This window comes from Varanus komodoensis, unplaced genomic scaffold, assembly GCF_004798865.1.
Source record: "Varanus komodoensis strain SLA01 unplaced genomic scaffold, ASM479886v1 scaffold42, whole genome shotgun sequence".
Lineage (NCBI taxonomy): Eukaryota > Metazoa > Chordata > Lepidosauria > Squamata > Varanidae > Varanus > Varanus komodoensis.
Window position 1 is genome coordinate 2533962 of NW_025335972.1, and position 24152 is coordinate 2558113.

At 48.8% G+C, this 24152-nt stretch overlaps 1 protein-coding gene across 4 annotated transcripts in view; it reads right to left on the reverse strand.

Moving 5' to 3' along the window:
* Positions 1 to 23687, reverse strand: part of L1CAM (L1 cell adhesion molecule) — a 109216-nt gene extending 85529 nt beyond the window's left edge. For 3 of the 4 annotated variants that reach the window (XM_044443625.1, XM_044443624.1, XM_044443622.1), the window contains exons 1-2: positions 23595 to 23687; positions 915 to 1102 (exon numbers count right to left, since the gene is read on the reverse strand). In XM_044443625.1, coding sequence (XP_044299560.1) covers positions 915 to 1005 — 91 coding nt within the window. In that variant the 5' untranslated portion in view covers positions 1006 to 1102; positions 23595 to 23687. Of the gene's footprint in view, positions 1 to 914; positions 1103 to 7047; positions 7153 to 23594 lie in introns of those variants that run through there. The other variant, XM_044443623.1, reaches the window with a different exon arrangement.
* Positions 23688 to 24152: the final 465 nt, after the last annotated feature.

Consider the following 24152-nt stretch of genomic DNA (forward strand, 5'->3'; position numbering starts at 1 on the left):
AGAGCTGCAAAAGGAAACAGGGTGAAGTTGTCTGCACACTGAATGTGCTACAGAAATTGGAAGGAATTGTAATAGCTTGCAAGATATCCACCCAAGGGGAGACTGTTTACAGTAGGGTGATGATAAAGATGGGCAGGAGATAGCCAACCCAATGTCCTTTCCAGTTAGGCTTAGCTATGCTTTGCTTTCCCATGGCTTTAGTTTTCTCCATTTCTACAGGTCCTGCTCACTCACTCAGCTGTGCTTCAAAGCAGTTGTTGTACTGATTGGCACATGCTGCTGTATACCTATGTTTGTTCTTTGCCATTTACTATCTGACGTGTCATGTCTGCCCATATTTGCCATTTCTTTTAGTGTGTACTATGTTGGTTTCTAGCCATGGATATGAACCTGAGATGAAGGTGAGGATTGGAGTCGCAAGGTAATAACGACTCTTAATTCTCTAGGCAACCTCTAAGGGGAAAACAGGGCATGAGGAGTACTCCATTGAAATGAACAGTTCACCTCTTTCCTTCCTTCCTTCTCTTCTCACTCAGTCTGCAAATGGTACTGTTCTTACCTGCACCAAAGTGGTTCAGGAGAAGGCAGGCAAACAGAACAAGATCGAGAACATTAGTGTAACATAAATGCAAAGCAAGGTGCCTTAGTGACAACAGGATCTATCATATCAATAGCAATGGTAGAGGAAACATAAGCTGCCCTGACCAAAAGCACATGTATGGGCACTCACATGGAGAGGTACACTATTTCATGAGTCCACGAGCCAAAAGTCAGCCCCAGAATGCATCATCATAGCCCTTCCCACGTAGGAAACGTGCCACACCTAGGCGCACAGGTCCGAGACAGTGGTGCATCCCACCCCACACCTTTCAAACCTCCTCCTTGAGAAAAATGGTCATGCCTGCACTACTCACAGCCTTCAGGAAACTCAATGGATGTGGCTGGATTGCAGAGAAGCAGAACCAGCGGCCAGAGCATCAGCAAAGGGGCCAGTGTGGAGGCCATCTCCCTTGGCAGCGTGGGCCCCGGCCGTTCACCAAACCTGGGCAGTAGCTCAGCAAGGGAGGAGCAAGTAGCATGCAACCCCCAGTGTGACTTGTGGCTGAATAGAGAAAGGGAGGGGGGAAGGGGAAAAGAGAGAGAGAGAGAGAGAGAGAGAGAGAGAGAGAGAGAGAGAGAGAGACACCATTAGCAAAAAAAACATCTGTGCAATCGTGCTTTCCCCCCTCCTCCCCCACAAAACATCCTCTCCCCAAGGACTCCTGCACAGACAGCAAAAAGGATCTGGAGGAAAGAAGAGAGTTAATGAAGTCATGTATGTATGTATGTATTTATGAAAACCATTCTTCACACCAATTTGTTGGAGGAATATACTGTGTGTACAAGTGGGTGAGTGACCAGCTCAGCATTTCCATCCCCACTGCTATTGAAAAGAAAAAAGAAAAGCTGGAGGAGGAGGAGGAGGAGGAGGAAAAAAACAGGGCATCCTTAAAGGGGAAGAAAAGCAAAATCAAGCATGACATGGGAGGATTCCAGGGAGGATTCACCCCATTGTGCATCTTCAGGGCAGCGGGAAAAGGCAGGTGGGCTTTTGTTATGGAAGGGAGGATAGGTCATGCGAAGGCAGAGCAGAGTGGGGCTGTGTGGGTGGGTGGGTAGGGAAAGGGTTATGGGAATGGGTGGCTGGAAAAAAGAAAGCAAGAGAGACAGAAGCAGGACCAGTGGCAAGAAATGGTGGATTGACAAATGAAGGGAGCAAAGAAAGGAGGGTGAGAAAGAAGAGTTAGACAGACTGGCTGACTGCTAAGATGGAGGAAAGGAAGAGAGTGGCCAGGGAATGAAAATAGGGAAAAAGACCAGAGTACATGTATAAATGGGAAAGAGAAAGCAGATACAAGGAAAACCAGAATTCTATTAGCTCACACTGGTACATTAACTCTGCATCAGCCAATTGTCAGTTTTCATATATCCGCTATCCTTCCCCACAGATATTTTTCATGAATGGGAAAAGTGTTTGGTTTTGTGCTTTTAAACCCTCTGCAATACAGCACAAGTCTCTGTGCTGCAGCCCTGCTATACTGCCGCTTTTAGAACAAGGCCATTAAGTCTTAAAGGTGAAGTCTCAGAATGGCTTGCCTCTAATAAGCCAGCACAACTGGTGATCCAACCAGTCAAACACAGCACCAGGGTGAGGAATGATGGAATTTGAAATGGAATGGAGCCTGGCACTTTATGCATGCATAAATAACCCTATGCATAAATGCTCTAACACTGAACCTTTGCATTCCCCCAAGCTGAATGAGAGAATGAGTAAACAACAGGAGCAAGAACAACATTGTCCAGAAATAAAAATCTGGGGTGCTGGCTAGCAGAACAGCAGCAGCTTCTAGTCTGGTCCAGAAACTGTGTCTGAGACAAGGCCTCACACAGCTCAGGGACATTCCTGGATGGTGGATATTATGCTAGAAGTCTCAGGTTACATAAGGTGTCTCCCAGGGACATCCCCCTCATTGTGTTATGCTCAGAGACCTCCAGCACAGCAAGTTATTGATGACATCAGCTCCTCTCTGCTCTGAGGACCTCAGAACATGCAGGTTGTTACAGCATGGCTTGGGGACATTGATGAGACATGCTCCGCTTCCCAGAGCATGCCTGGAGCATCTTGTGGAATCCATTCCAGAGTCTACAATCCACAGCGTTGTCTGAGCTGAGGCCAAACATCCCATTCAGGACACTGCCAAAACTACCTGGAGCAGAACCGAGCATCCTTGCTCATCCTCGGTGACTACAGAAGACCACTTTCTGATGCAACCACCATGGGCTTGTATCGGCCTCGGTCAGTCCACTCGCTGCCACCTGAAGACAGCTGTGGCCCTCCCCTGCTTCTCTGGCATGGGGGATCAGATGCAGAAGAAGAGTAACCCCCCTCCAACCCAGCAGAATAACACAGACGGAACAGCCCACCCAGTGGTTGAAAGAACAGCACACGATGGGCTAAGAGCTGCTCTGGCGCTCAACCATGGCACAGACGCAGTAAGAGGTCATTCTCCTAGGCTCCTCTAACCCGGAGGGGGGGAAATACGGTCTCTAGCCCTTACATTCCTCCACCACGTCCCCACTGACCGCTACCCCCCCATTTCCCTCCGGTGTCTCCCGTCTTCCTCTATTCATCTGGCAATTACCAAGCGAGGGGCTTATGTTGTTAGCACTGCAGGGGCCCAGCGAACTGCAGCCGGGATGCAGATGGAGCCAAGGGGCAGCTACAGGGAGCTGAATTATTTAAGAAGGGGGAGGGGGAAGGGAGCCTGCAACCTGTCAGCCAAGGCTTGTGGGGTGGGGGGAGGGAGAAAAGGGGAACCCCCACAGGGGACAAGTCATGATTCTGATTATACTGCCAAGGAAGGTCAAGGCAATGCATGTAAAAGTGGAAGGTGGGGAGAGAAAAAAGGAGGAACCATGGGTGGTGGAAAAAGGAGATGTTACTGAACATTTGCCTTATCAAATCATAGGAGAATAAGGCAGAAGGCCTATAGAAGACAGAATCAGACACAGGGTGGGGTGTGGATATGGGGAGAAATCTCGCTATTGTTTTTCCATTGCTTTCAAACACAAACAAAATTGGAGAGTTCATCATCTGGATTAACCACCTAAGCCAGGGGTCCTCAAACTTTTTCAACAGGGGGTCAGTTGACAGGTGCCAGCAGTGTGCACGGGCCGCCAAGGCATTGCCAGTGGGGGGGGGGCTGTGGGCCGGTGAGGGGGGCAGGAGGGCACGCAGGGCGAGGCGCTGGCTTGCTGTCAAGGAGATCGTTTTCTCCGAGTGTCCAAAACAACCTCCTCGCATGCAACCTGCATACCCGCACATGCCCCTGGCAAGTGCAAAACCTCTGGGGCAAGCCAGTTAAATGGGCATGGCAGCCGGATCCGGCCCGCAGGCCTTAGTTTGAGGACCCATGACCTAAGCCATGGGCTAAGAATGTGAGTCTGGCCTTAATGGAAGAGCCAACCTTTTCTTTGCAACAGCACTCAGTCAGAGGGAAGATCAGGAACTGGATGACAACTCCTCCCATCGATCGTGCCTACCAGCTGGAGAATGGTAGACTGTTTCTGTTCGTAAAGTTTCCATTTTATTTCATTTTATTTTTGTCATCCTGATGCTAATAGTCATCAATAGACCTGACTGCCATGAATGTAATCCTTTTAAAGAGACATTAAGCTAGGGGCCATTTGCTGTATCTTGCAGCAGTGAAATGTGTGCGGTAATTATGTGCTATGCGGAGAAGCACTTTCTTTAGTTAATCCTGAACCAATCGCCACTAAATTCCATTGGGTGACCCTACATTCTGGTATTATGAGAGGAAGGAAGCCTTAACTCCCTACCTGGAATAAGCTTCTTAGAAAGGTTCTGTGGCAGATATCTCAGGAGAAGGGGAAATAAAGGATCATCTGTCCCATGGAGCTAAAATAGCGCAGAACGCCACCCAGACTTGAACTTACAGCAGAAAACAGGAAGGAGCTCTTTCAGCAATTCTACCATACCTGGTATTGGCTTCTCCCAAAGGAATTCATTCCATTCATGACTAACAGAGCTGGGAACACTATGGACCTCTGGGGTTGATGAACTACTACTCCCATCATGCCACAGCTGGACAGTTGTTCATCAACATCTGGAAGGCTCCAGGTCCCCTGCTGGTGTGAGCAAAAGCGCTGTGCCAATGGCATCAGGTTTGGGATGAACTGGGTTGAACAGGCTGACCAGGCATTCCTTTCCGTCACTGCACATTTCTTTCAATCAGACCCCTCAGATCTGATGTTTTCTGAGGTTCGTCAATGTATAGCTCCCTCAGATTCTGCCCTCACCCCGTAGTTTTCACAGAAGACTCATGAGGCAGCAATCAGCACCTTGGACTTGCATGCAGATGCTCTGGTGGTGGGCATCCTGCCAACCAGAATGGCTAGCCAAGCTTGGCACCACTCTGGATAATAGCAGTGGCCACCGCCCACCTGAGCCCAGTGCATTGCCCAGCAGCAGATGGTTCAAGAGAGCAAGGGAGTGCCCGTCCACAAAAGTGGGCAGACAACATGCACAAGGGCATGTTCATGCATGGACTAACCTTCCCGGGCAGCTGCACCGCCTCAGCCTAAATTGCTCCAGATTAATCTACCCTTCCATCTTCAGGATATTCACATCGCAATGCTATGCCTGCTCACGGCACAGGGCACTCACACGAGTGCACATTCATTTCCGTGCACTGGAAAGCATCCCAGTGGATTAGCCCCTTCATGTTAGTCCATCAGAGGGAATGCATTTGTTTCTTTTACATTTCTTAATCACCCCATAGCTTACAACACCAACTGGATTTCGCTGCAAAAGAGGGAACATCCCACACCCATGAGCTCCAGGCTCAATCCTCCCATCTATTCACTCCGGTCTCTCCTCACAACCCCCCTCAGCATGCTTTTCCCTCACCTCAGCCCTCACTGCTTCTCCATGACCCAGCCCTGCCCCCAAATCCTCTGCCTTCCTCCCGCACCTTTTCTTAACCTTTTCATATTTCCTCTCCCTTGATAAAACAAACATCCTGGAAGCAGGAGAATTAATGAAGTAGGTGACAGGCCTTGTCAAAAGCCCCCTTAACAGGGGCTGGAAGTGGGGTGGGAATGTGTGGGGGATGGGCTGCAGGGATCCGATGGCAGGCTCTGTTCAAAGCATCCAGAGATGCTTCCGTGGATTACTTGTATATTGTGATGATTTCTCCCAGTGTATGGCAAATCCATTTGTGCCCCCACCCCCATTTCCCAAGACAGTCTTACTGACAATATTTCCAATAGCAATAAATATCCTTTTCACTAGAATGATCATCCAGCTCAAGAAATTTAAGTTGACTGATTAGTCATCTGCCCTTGGACCTAATTCAAGGATTAAGTGCTTGCACCAATTTATCGCCAGAATGTTGCCAAGATCTCAGACAGAACAAAATGGCAAATCAAATTAGGGGACAGCTCACAGCTCAGTGCTGGAGCACAATTTGAATGCAGAACATTCTCAGGTCAGTCCTCTGCAACTCCAGCAAAAGAATTGGAGGCAGCAGAGACACACGTGTGCAGAAGGCAGTGAGAATGGACTCACTTTCAGACTCGTAATTATTAAGCTGCTTCATTTGTACTAACAAATAAACAGAAGCTGCTGCTTACTGGAAGAAAATGTCATTTTTATTTTACTTTTAAATTCACTAGTTAAAAAAGAAACACACACATGAAGTGAGCCCTCAATTCTTAACTTCCATAAATTAAAATTTGCCCTTACCAGTTAATCAGCTAAAGCTTATGTTGATTCATTGATCAATTTAAAACCAGCAGTCCTGTTCTTTACTAATTTATTCCTTCCATCCTCCCTAATAGTCCTCACAGGATGTGGGTGGCCTCCTCTCACCCTTGAGAGGGCAGAAGTGGTGTCAGGGGGCAGGTCTACTGGGGTCAAAGCCCCAAATCTTCATTCAGAGCTCCACATTACTGGGGGCAGGAGGAGACATCTACCCCACACCCTGCTGTGCATGGGCACTTGCTGAATTAGCAGTCCGGGTGATTTCTGTTGCATCCGATCCTTCCAGATTAGGTAACTGTTTGACCACATGTGCTTCACCTTCTGCCGCCCCCTTTCGTCTTTCTCCTGGGACTTCTTCTGAAATCAAATGCCCTCCCCTTTTTATAGGGGTGTTCTTAGGAGCCAGGGCTCTTTAAAGACACTCACGTACACAAACACACACCGAGGAAGGAAGGGCGGGGGGGAGAGAGAGACAGTTTAGGGCATATATAAATTAGCACATACAAATTTGTGCCCCCCTTTTGTCCTGTGGGCCTGAGCCCTAGCTCTTTTAAGTGGCTAACGTTTTGCCTACACTATTCATAACGCTGCCTGCACTCCCCCCCCCCGCCCTCCATACACCTCTCCACGGCGAAATGGACTTGTCTCTCCCAACCATAAATCAGAGCTATTTCCCGATCTAATTTCCACCGCCCTTAAAAGCAGCCGGTCTACAGACCAACCTGATTCCCCCTAGAGGGCGGAGATCGCATCTCTTCTGCTGAGTTCCATCCAGCCGAGCCCCTCCAATCCTTCGGAATTAGCTGGATCTCTTGCGCTTTCATTTAGAGATTTATCTGTACCAGGAGCATTTAATAGGAAAGTGAAAGGCAAGGGGGATTAAGAGCTGCTTACTGCACAGCAATCGTGTTTTTCTGTAGTGGGATAAGGAAGGGCGGTGCTCAGAAATTCTCAAGGTGAGGTGAAACCCCCTTCTCACGCACACGCTCCACACACAACTATTGATCGCATCTTTCACAGACTTTTTGTGACGTTTATAACGTAGCACTAGGCATACTCGAGACCTTCACTATCTCAAACAAATTATGTGTTCACAATCCCTTGAATTGAGATTAAAGTGCCACAAGACTACTTGTTGCTGATACAAGATAAGCTCCCCCACCTCCCTTGGCTAATTTAAGGGCAATGTTTTCCTCGCACAATGAGAGTGCTCAAAGGATAGGTTTTCTTCCGTTTCCTTTTATCATCTGGAGAAGGGAAGTGGAGGAGGCTGCCCCCTAAGCTGCCCTCATAAGCAACAGTGGTTGAATTCATTAGCCTGGTAGACAAAGTGCAACTAACTACCTAGAGAGGTGGGTAAGCTCCACCCCACTGAAAGTCTTATCTGTTGGGATGCACCTGCTCTGGATTTGGCATCAAGCAGGGAGTTGGCTCCTAAGCACCCTTCCAACTCCATGACTGGAAAATTCCAGGATTCTTCCATTTTGTTCTATTATTATTATTATTATTATTATTATTATTATTATTTTGCATATATATTCTTTTTGCCTTCTTGGGAGGAACCCAAGGTGGCTTACATGGTTCCACTTTATCCTCACAGCAACTCTGTGATGTAGGTTGGGCTGAGAGTGAGTAGTTAGCTCAAAATCACCCAGTGAGTTTCATGGGCGAGTGGTTACGAGACCTGGATCTCCCAGCACCCCAGTCCAGCAATCCCCATCACCACCCTTCACCAGCCCCTTCTGTATAAGGGATAATCCCACTGTTTGCTGTCCAGATGCTGTATAAACAGATATCTCGATGGGCATTTATCCATTCAGATTTGACTTACTATCCAAGAACTGATACAAGTTTGTTGATTGTGGTTTGTTATATTTCTCCCAAGAGTTTAGGATTAGAGCTTGTCCCCTTTTATTCTCACAATCTGACCATAGCTAGGCTGGGGGAAAGTGGGATGGCCAAGAATTTGTACCCAGGGACTTCCCTTTCTGTTTCCAATACTTTTACATCCCAGCAACTCTCCTATATATCTGGGATACATATTTTTGTTTACACCCACACAATTTCAGGCTGCCATGCTCTGCTCATAGGCATTTAACACACAGCAGCTCTTGCTTAGGCAGGCTTCATTTTGAACTGCCATGTCAACTTACTTAATGAGAAGTATGTTCTACTGATGGAGGTAATTTGCTTCCTAACATCAAATCAAAGGCCTGGGAAGAGATCTGAATCTAGACAGATTTCATTCATAGGCTAAATTAATTTTCACACAGCTGTGACATGCAGTTCTATAATAGTGGCTTGGTCTTATCCATTCTCACACCAATCTTCCAAGGTAGGTTGCTCAGTTCCATTGCAGAGGTAAGCAAACTGAGGCTATCTAATAGTAAACCCTGAGAATAGGCTGTATTATGTAACATAGACTGTGTGGGCTCATGCACATTTATTTATTTATTTATTTTTCGATTTATATCCTGCCTTTTTCCTACAAAGGGCTCAAGGCAGCTTACATCTCCTCCTCCATCTTATCCTCACAACAACAACCCTGTGAGGTAGGTTGGGCTGAGAGTCTGTGACTGGCCCAAAGTCACCCCGTTGGCTCCATGGCTGAGCAGGGACTAGAACCCAGATCACCTGAGTCCCAGTCCCATGCTCTTAACCACTACGCCACACGAGCTGCTATTATAAAACTTCTAGAGAGCCCAGGGGTGTGAAACCAATTGTGCATGGGTTGGATCTAGTGTACCATCTTTCATCTGGTTTCCTCTCCTCAACCCTGCTAACTCTGTTCCCACAGCTCATCTTTTCTTTGCCTTTCGGCTGAGCTGTGGAGGTGGAATTGCACAAAAGGGGAGGTTTAAGCCAACAACAGTTCATGGATTATCAGAAGGCCATTTCCCTGCTCCAGTAACTCCAACTGTCTGGGGCTTGGATGACATAACAAATAATCAAAATGGCCCCCTGCATATGCTGCAGCCCACCAGAGCTTATTTAAAGACAGGGCGCTCTGATGATTGTGTGAACCTGGCCACTGAGAGGATACAAGTTGCCCAAGGCCAATCAGTGCATCCATAGCACAGCCTGGATTTATTTACGTTATTTAAATCCTGCTTTTCAGACAGTTATTGTTGCCAAAGCAGTGTACCTCTGTCAAGAAGAGCTAGGCTCTGCCAGCAGGCTTACAAACAGAAATGACAAAACAAACAATATATATAAATAAAGGGAATGGAGGGTAAAGGGAGTTCCACTTTGGAACGTGGATGTAAACTATATGTGGAGCTTTAAGAGCTGGTTGAGCCAGGCTGAACTCCCTCTGCTGGTATCCTCTCTTGAGCAGCGATCAATGGCTTTTGTTCCCTTGTCCAATGGAGAGGTCCACAGTGCTGCCACCCAGTTCACAGCACTGTAGTACATCACCTGATTTCTAAACTAAGAGGAGCTGCACTGGAGTATGCACCTTCTGCTCTGGCATCCCAGATGCACTGGGGCTGGTTGTCAGACACCCTTCACATATTCTCAGAAGTGCTCTTATTGTTTTTGAGGCAGAACCATGGCATACGAAGGACTTCCAAGAAATGACCATCGTATTACAAGTGTCCTCCCCACTCTTGCCAAGGCTTTCACTGCTGCTGGTACAGTTTGCTTCTCTCCCCACCCCACCCACTCTGGTTTAATCTTGGCAGTTTGTTTATATATAGCACTGTTAATATACAATGCACTGTTTATTAATTTTACATTCATTTGGATTTCCAAATAAGTGCTCACAGGAGTTAAACAATGCAGTGCAATTCTCAACGTGATTATTTATTTATTCTCTTCATTGCATTTTTATACCAGCCAATAGCCAAAGTGGTTTACAAAATAGAGCTTAAAACCTTAAAGAACATAGTGAAAAAACCCCCATCATAATCTAAACACACAGAACAGCTATAGACTAAAACCATAGTAGTCCATAGTGTTAAGATCCAAAAAGTACAGACACCAATTTTAGAACTGAAAGATGATATGTCCTGCAGAAATACACTGGCTTACACAGAAGTAATCCGTTCACTGAGCTCCTGGGGACCACTTCCCAGATGTAAGGGGGTCTGCAGAGCCATCCTACTGATTCACTTGGAAGAAAGTCCCACTGAATTCAAAGGAAATAGAGAAGTGAAACATTTCTTTTAGCCCTGGGGCCACCTTTTCTGAGAAGCTCTGACGGGAAGCATTCCAGTGGTGGGTGTGGCCAAAGGCAAAGGAGTGGAGTCCAAACCGCAAAATGGACCAGCATGTTTTTGGTTACAGCTCTTCTGCCCAGTCATTAAGCTCTAAGAGAGGCATTTCAGCCTTTCTGAATAGGGACAACCACTGGGAAACCACTAAACAACTGGAGGCCAAGGGAAAGGGCATATCATCTTCTTTGGAAGCCTAGGAGGCCGGGGTGGGATGCTAGAAAAGTTGGATGAGGTCTCAGGTGCCCCTCCCATGCCTAGTAAGCCTATTTGCAATTACAGTTATCACTTTCTTCAGGACACACATACCTGGTTCAAGACAGCACAACAGCCCACCATGGGTTAATTAACCCTTGGGGCACCATGGTGCAAAATCATAATGGTCTGTATTCATAATGGCCCAAGAGGTCCCTGCGTGGAGTTGCTAAAGCTTGTTGTGCTGCTCAAACACAGGCAACAGAGGTTATTTGAAAGTTAATCAATCCTCACCTAACCCAGGACCTGTTTTAGGGAGGCAATATGACAGCATGGAAGATTTTGCACCCCGCTGCCCATTCCTGTTGAAGGACCTTTGGGTGCTAGCAAAAAATACCAAGTTGAGCCCACAAGGCCAGTGTCTGCCCCCTTTGTTCTGGAGTGGTTTCTGCCCTCCCCTTCATAACCCCCAGGTCTCCTTAGGCCAGGGGTCTCAAACACAACTTACCTGGGGCCTGCTGGAAGTAGAGTTTGGGTGAGGCTGGGCCGCATCAAGTATTCCACCATTGGGTGGTGGTGGTGGGCCGCTCATCCTGCGGCCGGCCTGGGTGCCGCCGGCACTTTGAAGGCCGCAGGGCCCTTCCCCCATGCCCCACCTGTCCCGGCAATTGGCCTGTGGGCCGTGAGATTGAGACCCCTGCCTTAGGCTAAGAGTGGGTAAACTGCAGCCCTCCAGATGTTTTGACATACAAATCCCTCAAGTTTGGCTATCCTGGCTAAGGGTGATGGAAATTATTGGCCAAAACATCTGGAGAGTCACATGGCACCCACCCCAGCATTAGGCCATCAGGACTACTCCCATCAGTCTTTCAGTGCTCCTCGTAACTGACCGTATTCAGTAGGACTCTCTGTCCTCCCCATATTATACTTAAAGAACTGGGACTGAAGGAGAGCCATTGACTTGAAGGCAGCCTCAGAGCTAAATTTGGGCTTTGAAATGCCCTTGTTGTTCCCTGCTCCACAGCAGCTCTCATTTGGCACTGCCCATCAGAATATTCCTGGCTCATCGTGTTTCCACGGAGTCTGCTTTGCACACTACAGTAAGAAGCGTGGGATATTCCTGGGGCTGGCCCAAGTCTGGTGCCTGCATAAGAAAACCCAAATGTCATCCTCCTTCCTCCCTTATGGCTCAGTTTAGGGCATGCACCACCAGAAAGTTCTCTCACAGAAACCCCACTGAACCAAGCAGCAGCCGCACTTAAGCACAATCTTCCATTCTCCCTTTTGTTTCAGTGAGGCTGCCCCTGGATTGGCCCTGATCCATCATCAATGGCTGTTGCTAGCTGAGGGGATGGGTTTTCTAATCCTGCCTCTCAAGGCATTGTGCTGCCTCTTGGCAAGATGCTGCCCACCCCTCATTTGACATACTGCCCAGACCAGCAGTCAGATATTACTGAGGCAAGGGAGTAGCTTAGGGGATTGCAGGGCTGATTGTGTCTGTCTTCCTAAACCTTGCTGCTGTCACCATCTACTCCCCGCAACAGGATTTGCTGCCTGAGGTAGCTGCCTCAGTTTGCCTAATGGTAGAGCTGGCCCTTGTCCTCATGGCAAGTAGGGATGCCTTCAGAATCTGCAGAAACATGTACTGTGGGGTGCCTATTAGTGTGAGAGCTTCTGCCTTTTGGGGCCACTTGTTTGGATTCCACTGTCTCTGTTTTGCATATTGTGCAGGGATCGAGTGCAAGGGAGAGATATACTTTGCCTCACACATGTGTGCTGCTTTTTTGGTGGGTGTTGATATTTTCAAGTTCTACCCATCAGCGTGTTGCTTGTCGTGTATTGTGCACAGCCTCGCTCAGGGAACAAACCTCTCCCTACAGGACAGGGCCAATCTGTGGTCTCCATGGCAACTGTGGGCAAAGATAAGCTAACAGGCCTTTAAAAGACTCTGCCCATTAAAACACACACATACACTACACAAAAGGGCAGGGAGGTGGGCGGATCAGGGTCCTTACCACTCACAGGAGAATAAAACCCAGGAGGGGTTTTTCCCAAGCTGCTCTAACCCCTTCCTTTCCTTGAATCAGGTAGAAAAATCTTGGTTGCTGGGCTCCCCGTTTCCTGTTTCTGCCACTAGGTCACCCACTAAAAACAGCACAGCAAACCAGTAAGACTGGGGATAACCCAGGGGTGCTGGATAAGAAGAAAATTTGAGCTCCAGTTCTGAGAGGGAGGGGTTAATAACCTTGGTTTCACTTCTACCCTCACCTCATTTGCAAAAGAAAACATGCAAATCCCAGAAAGGGAGAGAGAAATATTTATCAGGGGGAAAGGAGCAGTTCGAAAACAATGCCCCTTAATCATGACAGGAGCCCCTGGGATGACCTTTTCCAGGTTCTATCAGCAAAGCTCCAGTCTCACCGGGAGGGGGGTGGGAACCCTTACAAAATCCTGAAGCGTGCAGATTATGATGATGAAGATGACATGGCTATTGCACCCTTCCTCCAAAGAGCCCAAGTCGGTGCACAGGGGAGTAACTGTTTGCAGAAGACACAGCAGAGCTTCTGTGCCTTTGAATCATATGCAAGAGGGATGTCTGGGAGATGCACCTTGCTGTTCAGAGGTGAGAAAAGCTGTACCACTAAAGCATCCTCTTCCTCACATGCATCCAGACAAGACGGGAGCACCAAGAGTCCTTCTGCTCACTCATCCTTTTGCTCTGTTACCCACAACTGAGATCATGGGTGCAGTCAGATTTGGGGAACAGGTCCAGGACCCTATTCAGCAGCATAAACTGGAGGGGCCCAAATGTAGCTGGGCTGGTTTACCACATTTTGAAGTAATCAAAGAAAAAAGCAATACCATCTGAAGCAAGGTGAGTGAGGGAGTTGTAAGAGCAGAATTGAAAACAGCCTTCTCTAGGCTGGTGCCCTCTCAATTTGCTGAACTCCAACACCCATCATCTCAACCCAACAGGGCCATGTTGGCTGTAAATGATGGGAGGTGGAGCTCAGCACATCGAGAGGTGCTCATCTGGAGGCTAGTCTAAAATTACCTAATTTCACCTGGGCTGTGCATAAACTCCCATCATTACCACAGTAGCCTTCTCCCTTGGGTCCCTCTACCAAAAGCATTCATTCAGATTATGATGTACTTACCTGTTTATTTGCAAATGAGGTTCTTCAACACTGAAATCTCTACATGTTGGATCAAGACACTTGATTTATTTACACATTTAAAACATTTAACTGTCACAGCACTCTGGAAGTCTCTTCCTAGGAGACTACACCTGCCCTACAGCTGGTCTTTTGAAAGAACTCTAAAGACTTTCTTTAAAATCCAGTCAGCTATTCAGTGGGCATAGAGGTTGTTTTATAATTATGATATCTGCAGTCCTTACAGGATTATTTTGGTGTCTTAAGATGTAATATTACCATGTTTAGACAGAAAGAAGTCCCACAATGTCCAGTGTTCTCCATCCATGTTACTAGTTATAAATGCATAGGTCTGCTGCCTTAGTAACTTCCTAACTTGGGCCCTCCAGACTTGCTGGACTGCATCTCCTAATAGCTGCAGAAAGCATGGCCAATGGTAAAGAATGCAGGGAGCATTATAGCATCTGGAGGACACAAGGCTGGGGGAGGCAGCTCCAAACGTGTAGCATATCAATTCTATCATATGTATATATAGTTCTCAGCCCTACTAAGAGAAGAGAATGACTGCAAAATATGGAGGCAAATGCATGAGGGCCAGTGTGACTAGTGACTAGTTTGTTGGACTAGTTTGTTGGACTGGCAACTCAGGAGTTCTAGATTCTATCCCAACTCAACCATGCCGCAACACTGAGTTAGCCACAGATTCTCAGCCTAACCTACCTGTTTGGAAGATAAGAGTGGAAAGGAAAACTACAGGTTCCTCGTAAAGAGGGAAAATGGCAGGCTATGAATGCAATAAAGGATAAATAGATAAAATCCTCCCAAATGAATTAGAGAGTACTTTGGATTTTTGGATCTTGCAGACAAAAGGCAACAAGCCACACGCTTTTCTCAGAAAATCCATCTCCATTTTCTCTGCCCCCACACTCCAAATTACTGGATTGTTGTCAGAGATGACTGCTCTGCACATCTCAGAAATTATGAGCATGTGGACTGCAAATGCCTCCTCCCCTCCACTTTTGTCCATTGTCTTTCTAGGGCTAAGAACAGGTGCCAGGGAATCTCTGCTGAATATTCAAGGTCATTCCAGGCAGACTAGTAACCCCACAATAAAGCACCTTCAGCATCCTTCATGCCCTCAGCTGCATCACAACAATTAAATGGACTTTAAAAGCTGGGATCCTCTGTGTGCCTTCCCTCATTTTTTTCACTGTCCATTTATTCCACGGAAAAAGAAGATTGATCTGCCCTCCTCAGCCTGGTGCCCTCCAGATGTTTGGGACTTGGCACTCCTGTCAGCCCTGGTCAGCATGGCCAATGTCTATGTTGGACACTATTGTCCAAAACATCTGGTAGCACCAGGATGAGGGCTAGTCTGGATTTATATTCATGACTGCAAGGGTATAAACAGGGGTGGAATGTCTTTCAAATTACTTAAGTTGAATAATACGAATAATAAAAATACAAATTTAGTAATAAGCAAATAATCAGGAGCTAAGGAATTCAACTTTAGATCTGTGCCATGCAGGATTCTACAGTAACTCTTGAATTCCATAAGCCCAAATGCTGAAATAATACCAGGGCTCCAAAATGAAAAAGTCAAAGGCTTTCTCATGTGTAGCAGCTGGTCATGTACAGAGGGTGCTTGGTGAATATGGATCTGGAATAGGTACAATCCACATTAATCACAAGTGATCTAAACCTATCAACTCCCCACTAGTAAAATGGAACCATGAAGAATTTGTCTTGTTGGAGTGATATGAATTTATAATTAAATAAGGATTGCATATGAAACATGTTGTACAAATCATTTATTATATTTCTTTGAGAAACCTTTGGGTCCAACTCATGATGGGAGGCAGAGCAGTCATTAAGGAGCACTCAGGATTCCCTTTGTGCAAAGCTGCTTTTAGGTGGATCCACACGCCCCATTTCTGAAGATGTGGGAGTGCAATTAAACGTGATGTGTGGGTGACCCTGACACGTGTCCCTTAGTTCCAAAGAGACTCATCAAGTTGAGTCCATGCTTTGCTGATTTGCTAAATGTTATGTTACTGGCTCAGTTTCATCAGGATGCAGGCCTGCAGTAGGCTTTCTTATTCTGAGAAAAGGGATCTGTGTGGGAAATCCTGCTTCTTGGAACAGCTTGATTCAGCCTTCTAGGAAAGCAGGGAGTGTAGAGCTGGGCGTCCTTCCTGCCCCCATCTCTCTCCCACCTGTTCCTCTGCCTTGCTTGGCTGATTCCCCACACACATTCCAGCTGGTCTCCTCACCCTGCTCTCAAAGCTATATCCCACCCACTTTTGCTTGGAGCCCCAGTCAAACCCGCTTTGTAGACAAGATGCCCTGGGGCCAGGCCAGGGTCAGGGTGAGGCAGCGGAAACTTGGGGGCAGGAGAGCCATCAGGAAAACAACATGCATAGAGTTTAGGACAAGGCACCAATTGTTTTGGGCCCAGATTCCAAAGCAGTGATGGCAGTGCAGGCCAAGGGATGACTGCAAAGTCCCAGAACGAGTCACCCTCCTAGTCCCCGCTCTGCCACTCATCCTGCTGCGTTCCAGGAGAAAGCTGAGGAAATAACCAGTCAACACCATCCTTGGGGGACAGCTGGGCCTTGACTCTGGGCCCAGGCAGAGCAGGCAAGGGGGAAAACTGTTAAACTCTAGAGATGGTGGGCTTTGCCAGTTAAAGGCCTCCCTTTCCCAGCCTCCTCACAGCTTATTAGCAACCCTAAATGGTTGTGACAGGTGATCTTCCCCTAGGTGAATTCACATTCAAAAGAGTCGTTTTGTGAGGTGTCCCATTGTCCCAGCTCCAAGATGGCCTGTCTCCCTGAATGAACCCTGCATCTACCAGCAGAACAAAGATGACACTGGATAGAGTGCCAGTAACTCTGTTATCTGGTAAAAGCTGAAATGGTGGACTTTTGCTTGATTTCACAGAGCTGGGTCAACCCAACCAAAGATACAACATGGATGACTGCCTGGGGTCACAGAAGTGATTCCAGGAGAACTGAATCTGAGCCCAAAACAGAAGAATCCCCTACCCATACTTCAGACACGCACATACACTTGATCTGCCTCCCCGTCGTTGTAACAGGAGAAGCAACCTACAAGTTAGGAAGATGCTTAAAGAAGAAACACAATTGTTGTTCCTAAATACAGCAAGATGTAGGGGACAAAATTGGTATCTGTCTAGAATAGGAAGCTGTCCTGCCTATTGGACCCTGTCTTCAGATCAGCAATTGTGATCAGAAATATGATTGAAATCGGATTATTTCTGCCTCTGAAGGACCAAGAATTGCCATACTGAAAGACAAGGTTAGATTGTGTAAGCCGCCACATCCAATGGATTTTGCTCAGCTCAGACTGATAGTTACACTTGAAGCAAAAAATAAAAATGCCTCCCAAATCAGACTGGTCAGTAGTATGTGCGTGCAGCACACGCATACACACATCTATGAGGGATTTTTGCTTTTGCTGTTGCAGCCAGGGGTGGAAATTTTATTTCAAGAGAATTTACTTTCCCTCTAGTGTGAGTAACCCAGCTCAGTTCCTTGAACCATCTGGACAAGGCTAGCACAAAATATGTTGGTGTCTGACTCAAGAATTCCCAATGGCACCAACACCCCCACCCTCCACACACACATCTCTGCTCATGAAAATGGAGCGCAATCCAGAAAATTCCTCAATGCAAGGCCCATTAAAATGAATGGGGACTGTGTAACACTGGGGTTCATTTCATTGCATCCTGTGTAGAAGAACTGCCCAATGGACTGTGCCCATTAGACTGGGATTGTCTATCACTTGGCCATCCTTTAATGGCACCCCTGCTTCTCCTGCATGATGTGGCTATCTCAGAACCACACACTTTTTTACTAGCCTCTGTGCCCCATGTTACCAGTGTTAGTCATTTGTAGCTGATCAACAACCTAGCCAGCTCTCCTTTGAGGATCTAAGCTTTCCTGCTTGTGCTTGGTCACCTGTAGGCAGTCCTTAATTGGACCAATCATCTGGCTAATTGCCAGGGTGGTAGATCCACCTCTTCATTTTCATATTTGTGCTTGGTCTAGATTACACTGATGGATAGAAGAGAGTCCTGCTGGCAAATAGATGGTCTGTAGAGAGAAGAGGCTCTCCTATAACATCATATTATAAAGAAGTTCAGACACCAATACACCTGAGATCTACCTGCGGCACCTGTAGAAGCAAGGACAAAGGACTTCACTGTTCTGGTAGGGCTTTTGATGGGTACAATGGAAAGACATAGGCTCTGTTTCTACAACAGTCATGCTCAACCTTGGTCCCCCCAGGTGCACTCACCTACAGCTCTCATCATCCCTGACTATTGGTCATACTGGGTGGGGCTGATGGTAGCTGTAGGCCAAATCAACGTCTGGAGCAGGCTTCCCCAAGCCACTGCCCTCCAGATTAACTAGACTACTTATGTTAACTGGGGGTTGTGGGAGTTGTATTCCAACCCAGCTGAAGGGTACCAGCTTGAGGAAGGCTGAATTATTGCATGTTCCAAAGATGCTAGGAAGCAAGAGAAGTGGATATATGCTAGGAACCTGACCTCCCCTTCTCCTCTGTGTTTAATCCTGCAGGTGCTGAGTGAGGACTCCAGGGCTCTGAGCAGGCAAATAAGTAGGATTTAAATACGGATGTGGAGATGACTCACTGTGTGTTTGGCTACAGGTAGGGATGTACAGGTGCAGGCCTGGGTGCGGCTAGAGTACCATGTGGGCACAGTGGCCTTGGCAGCCCCAGAGCTGTTCAGGATAACACCCCCCCCCTCCCCAAAGCCATGCTGCTGCTGGAGAGACAAGAATCACAGCCCCCTCCACCACCCACCCCATCAAAACTCAAACGAGGTAGGGGGCCTTAGCCTCCTTTTCTGCCGCATTTGGAAGCACAAAGCTGGGGACAATGCAACTGATAGAGAGGGAGAAGGGATCCTAAGAACAAAGAGTCCTTCATGGAATGAACAGCAGGAAAGAGAAGCCAAGACCTAATGCTGATGGAAGAGACAAGAATGGGGAACTGGAGGAGGAGGAGAGGAGGAGAGAGGGTTGGGCTCTAGGAGAATGGGGCACCATCAAACCTGGAGGAAAGAGGTGTAATCTGACAACCGAGAGAGCCATAGCCCAGGGCGGAGGGCATCCATGCAGCTGAGCAGGTCAGGCCTTGGTATTTCTCTCCATCCTGCCACCAGCTCCATTGACAAGGTGGATTGATGGGGAACATGCCAGGCCATAATTCCTCCTGTTGCCCGGCAACATGGAGCTATCTATCCTCTCTCCTTACCACCCCCCCACCACAATTCCTGCCTCAGACAGATTCCTCCTGTAAATCAATGGCCACCTGCTGCCCCCCCCCCCCCCATCACAACCTGTCAGGGCCTGGGAGAAAGTGAGACAGACTGGGGGCATTCAGGGTTAGCTTCCATTCCTCTGGAAAGGGGAAAGGTGTTACTCATTAAGAAAGGCTGGCATCAGAGCTCCTGACCTAGTAAGGCACAATTCCCCCATGGGACACTCTGTGTACAAGCCCCACTGGAATGAAACGCATGGAAGTGTTCCAAGGATCACACATTAGGCTTCTGTCTATATGCAGGAAAACAGATCTATTCATATAACCTGGATAAGGGAAATGTCTTGGCTTTCCTTGGGATTATGTAGAACTGAGTCAGGAGAAGGAAAAGGACCAGAAATTTGGTGACAGGAGGTGCCTTTCTACATAGATGTCTAATGGAGTATATGATAAACAGGGTTTATTTACATTCTTACCAGAAATGCTAACTGCAAATTATTGCCCAATACCAGCATTATGTGTTTAGATATTAGCACTCCCTGTTGTTGTTATTATTAGTCAGATGAAAATGATAATTAAATAACATCTCCCTAATAAGGAAGCCAGCCAGACAGCCAAACAATCATGTGAGTTGCCAAAAACATAATGAGTAGAAACACATTGGTTAACGCCCCCCGCCCCTGCACTCCCCCACTAAATACCAGAAAATAAAAACCACATATTTGCTTCAACTACAATTTGTGGGTATTTAAGTCCCAGGACACAATTCCTCTTCAATTTATGTGAATTTGCCAAAATTTGGGGTTTTACTTTCCTAATCTCTCAGGGCAGAATATGTCCTTGATTTCCATTTATTTTCCTCAATACCCAATTGATTGCTGCAGGGAGGTTATTAAACTGTCTGCAGTCTGGTAGGAAACTAAAGACCAGGGCATGGACAGATGCAGACTACTAGCTCAGAGAATTTCTGGTCTAGCAGGAGTTCAGCCCCCTAAATTAGACTGCTGCTTCTCCCTCTCCAAATTTTAATGCTGATCTCCTGGGTCTATTCCCTGCTTCATCTTGCAAACTAATGTGGAAGGGTTGGAGTTGGGGAAAGAGTATTAAGAACCCCAGCTGTAGCATTGAAATCATTTTTTTTTTTTACTTCCTAAAGGTGAGCAAAATTGTATTCTATTGCACATCACTCTCTATGCAGTGACAATGGAAGGCTGCAAGGGGGAGAGGGGCTCATTCTTCCCAAATGTGAATATTCTGATTTGCAGTGTCCAGGAAGAAATGTCTCTCTGGCAAGAAAGTATTCCAAATGAAGCCCAGCAATTATTTCTCCCCATACAGGAACCTGAGGAGAATCTAGTGTTTGAGAGGGAGAGCACGGTAGGGGCATTGGGAAACTTTTTTCTGGTCCTTCTTTTTTACCCTAACACAATAGCTTACTCATGGGAAAGCAAATGGGCATTGAGGCATAGGTGTGGGCTTGGATGGGTATGGGTAGCTGCCCCCTCCCAAATGATGATGGAAGGGCCATGCCCTGTATAAATGGCCATGGCAAGCTTTCTACAAGATGAGATCCTGCCTACAAAGCTCAAAGTTTTCTTTAACCGCTATTCCTAGCTGTCATTGTTCAGTGGCAGGAGGGCAGCACACACTGCACATATTTAAAGGCATTTTCATTTTAACGTTGTTTGCTACAACTGAAAAGATTCTGGGGCTGAGCCATGGTCTTGATCCTGAAGGTGCAATAGGGGCAGGCCGGAGGCAAGTACACACAGAGCTTTACACATGTGGCCCCACACTCATCACATACACAACTGCAAATCAAGTCCCCAGACACCCACACCTCTCAACCCACCACGCCCCTACAAACATGCACACAGAAACAACATGATACCAGCACAGTCCAGTGGGTCCGCTCCAGTATACCCAGCACACTGTCAAACAACCAGAGCTAAGTAGCAAAGCACCAACAGGACAACCCACCACCCCACCGTCATGTGCAGCACTTAAACAAAGAGCAGTCATTTGTTCAGGAGTGACAGGTGGGGACCACGGGTGAGATAAAAGCCCTCTGCATGTGCACTGGAGCACTTGCTTCATTGTTAGTGCTTCAGATCAGCAATCCTCATATCAAAAGGCCCCAGGCTAAGCCAGGGCAAGCTCTTGCTCAAACAAGACTTGTTGCACCCATCATGTATGTGGAATGCAGCATGAAGAGCTCCTTGTAGAGAAACCCAGCCTGGCACTTCTGCACCCACCTTGGCAACACACTGAACCCTGCTTTGAACATCCTGTGCCCAACACTGAGCATTTGTGTCCTCTCAGACACAGAGCCCCCTTTGCTTGCACACACACAGTGCACAAGCCCCCTCTCTGCCCAGCGTGCACTCTCACACAGAGAAGTGGAAACATGCACACAATCAAAAACACACTCCAGTATGCAGCATTCCTCAAATGTTCAGTGAAATTACAAGTGATTTCAGACTTAGGCTCCAAAGACTTGCACCAAACTCCTGAAGCCAACCTAGAAGTCCACAGATTATGCATGCGCTTGTTACACACAGATCACCTTGTTGTATGCGCCTGCATCACAGGTCTCTACACACACCCAACAAAACACTGAAGACCTCAGATCCATTCCCCCTGCCAACACCTTGCACCCCCAGCAGGTGCACAGAAGCAATGCCATACAAGCCCTGCAGACCAAGCACAAGGACACCTGGCAGCTGCCATCCTCGCCTGCTCTAAATAGCACAGTCCCTCCCCACATCTCACACTCACACTCCTACATATGCCATCCAGTCAACATCCTCCTCCCACACAACATTCAGTTACTACACCCCCAGCAGGCCTGCTGGCTTCACACACACACAGACCCATTCACACACCCAACCAACCAATCCGCCCAGCATGGGTGCTGTAGCCACATGGGCACAATACACAACTCACAAGCCTGCACACACAGACACCCATTCCCATGGTTGCTGTGATTCAGTGTGATTTACAGTCATCCTAGAATAGCACCCCTTCACGCAACGCCTCCAATGTATTATCTGAGCAACATGATCCATTTCACACAAAACACACACAAACTGTGCTTAAAAAACAAAATGTGAAATGTAAAATTGATCCCAAATATTTTTTCTGCCTGAGGCTAAGTGCAAGCACCCCCATCCTGGGTGTATATCTTACATACATGCACATGTGTGTGTGCGCATATAAAACATTAATTAACTACTTGCTGCTCTTTAATGGCTCCCTCAAATCTGCTGCCTGAGGCAGGCCGTCCCCTCCCGCTGGGGGGGCAATTCTGCCCCCCCCACCCCCGCTGCCTACTTGCCACCACTACCCTCTTCCGGCCCTGATCCAGCTGCCACACCCTTCTCACACTCCCTCTCCTGCCATAACTCGACATCTTTGCCCCACACGCTGCCCACAATTCCCACAGCTCCGCACCAGCACACAATGCTTCCCCTTTTCTCGCACACCCGAGGTCCACATCGGCACTCGTTTCCCTGGCTACACACACACACGCACACACCACATCCTGTTTGTGCGCGCACACACGGAGCCTCGCCACTGCACACCATTTTGCCATTCCATCCCCTCTCGTACGTGTGCACACGATCCATTGAGCACGCATGCCGCCAGCCTTGGCTCCTCTCGCACCGCGCCCTCTCTCCCAGCACACATCCTGACGTGCAGTAGGTGCACCTGACACAGCACCCAGCCCTCGCACACGAGGGGCCCTGGCGTGCGCCCCCCCCCCCCCCCCCCTTGCCCCGGACTCGTGTCGCCGTCCTGCCCGGAGGGCCCCGCAAGCACTAGCCTGCGAGGTGCCAAGGCTGAGGCGAGCTCGGCAGCCTTCCCTGCGAGCCGCTCACGCGCGCCAAGACATCAGACCCCGGCATTCCCATACACCCGGGGGCTCCCCCCGCCCGCCAGAGGGGTCCCCTCCCTTCCCCTCCCGCCCCTGGAAGGGAGCCGCACGCACGGCCGGCGAGTCCCTGCGCCCTGGCGGAGTCCCGCACCGGGGCATTCCCACGCACGCCGCCCCCAGCAAGATCCCCCATGCGCGGATCCGCCTCGGAGGCAAGAGGCGCTGGCCAGCCCTCTCTCCAGAGGTGCCGCGCCCCCAGCGCTTCGCGGCGCTCGGGAGCGGCGGGCTTCTCCCTACACCGCAGCTCTGGGGCGGCTGCAGGGGACACCCCTTCGTCCTCCTCCAGATACTGACAAAGACTGGGCGTGCGGGGGAGACACACCTCCCAGCCAGAGGAGCACCCCTGACCCGTCCCGCTCCTCTCCCCTCGCGAGCCACAGCCCCGGGACTCCTGCGGGAGCCGGGCGGCCGCTGTCCGGCTCCCGCTCCAGCCTCAGGTCCGTCCTGCCCCCTACCTGAGCCGCGCCCGTCCCTGCCGTTCGCCCCGCCGCCGCTACTGCTGCCTCGCCGGCGCCTGCTGCAGAGCCTGATCGATGTGACATAATCGGCATCAGCAGCGGCGGCGGCGGCGAAGAGTCCCTCCCTCCGGGCCCCGCCCTGCTGGCCCCGTGCCTCCCCCTCCCTCCCGGCCCTGGCCGGGCCCCGCAGCTGGCGGTGCTGGGGAGCGGGGTGGAAACGGGCTTATGGGGAGGAGAGGGGCGCACGTGCCCCGCCGCTGCGGCGCTGCGAGGAGAAGCTTGGGATCCTCGGGTGGGGCCGGGCGGGGTGATCCCGGTCTTCTGTTCTCCGCTCATGGCGGCGGCGGCGGGAGGGGACTTGCCACAGATGTGGAGGTAGGAAGGGGGCAAGCCGCCCGGGCCCCTTCTTTTTGGCCGGATGAGAGCGCGCACCGAAATGGGTGGGACCGCCCAGACTCCTGGATTCCCTTCCCAGCTCTTGAAGGGAGTGTGATGATGGTGCAGAATGGAGGGATTGGGAGAGAAAGGTGAGGGGGAGGGGGAGGACTCTTCTTA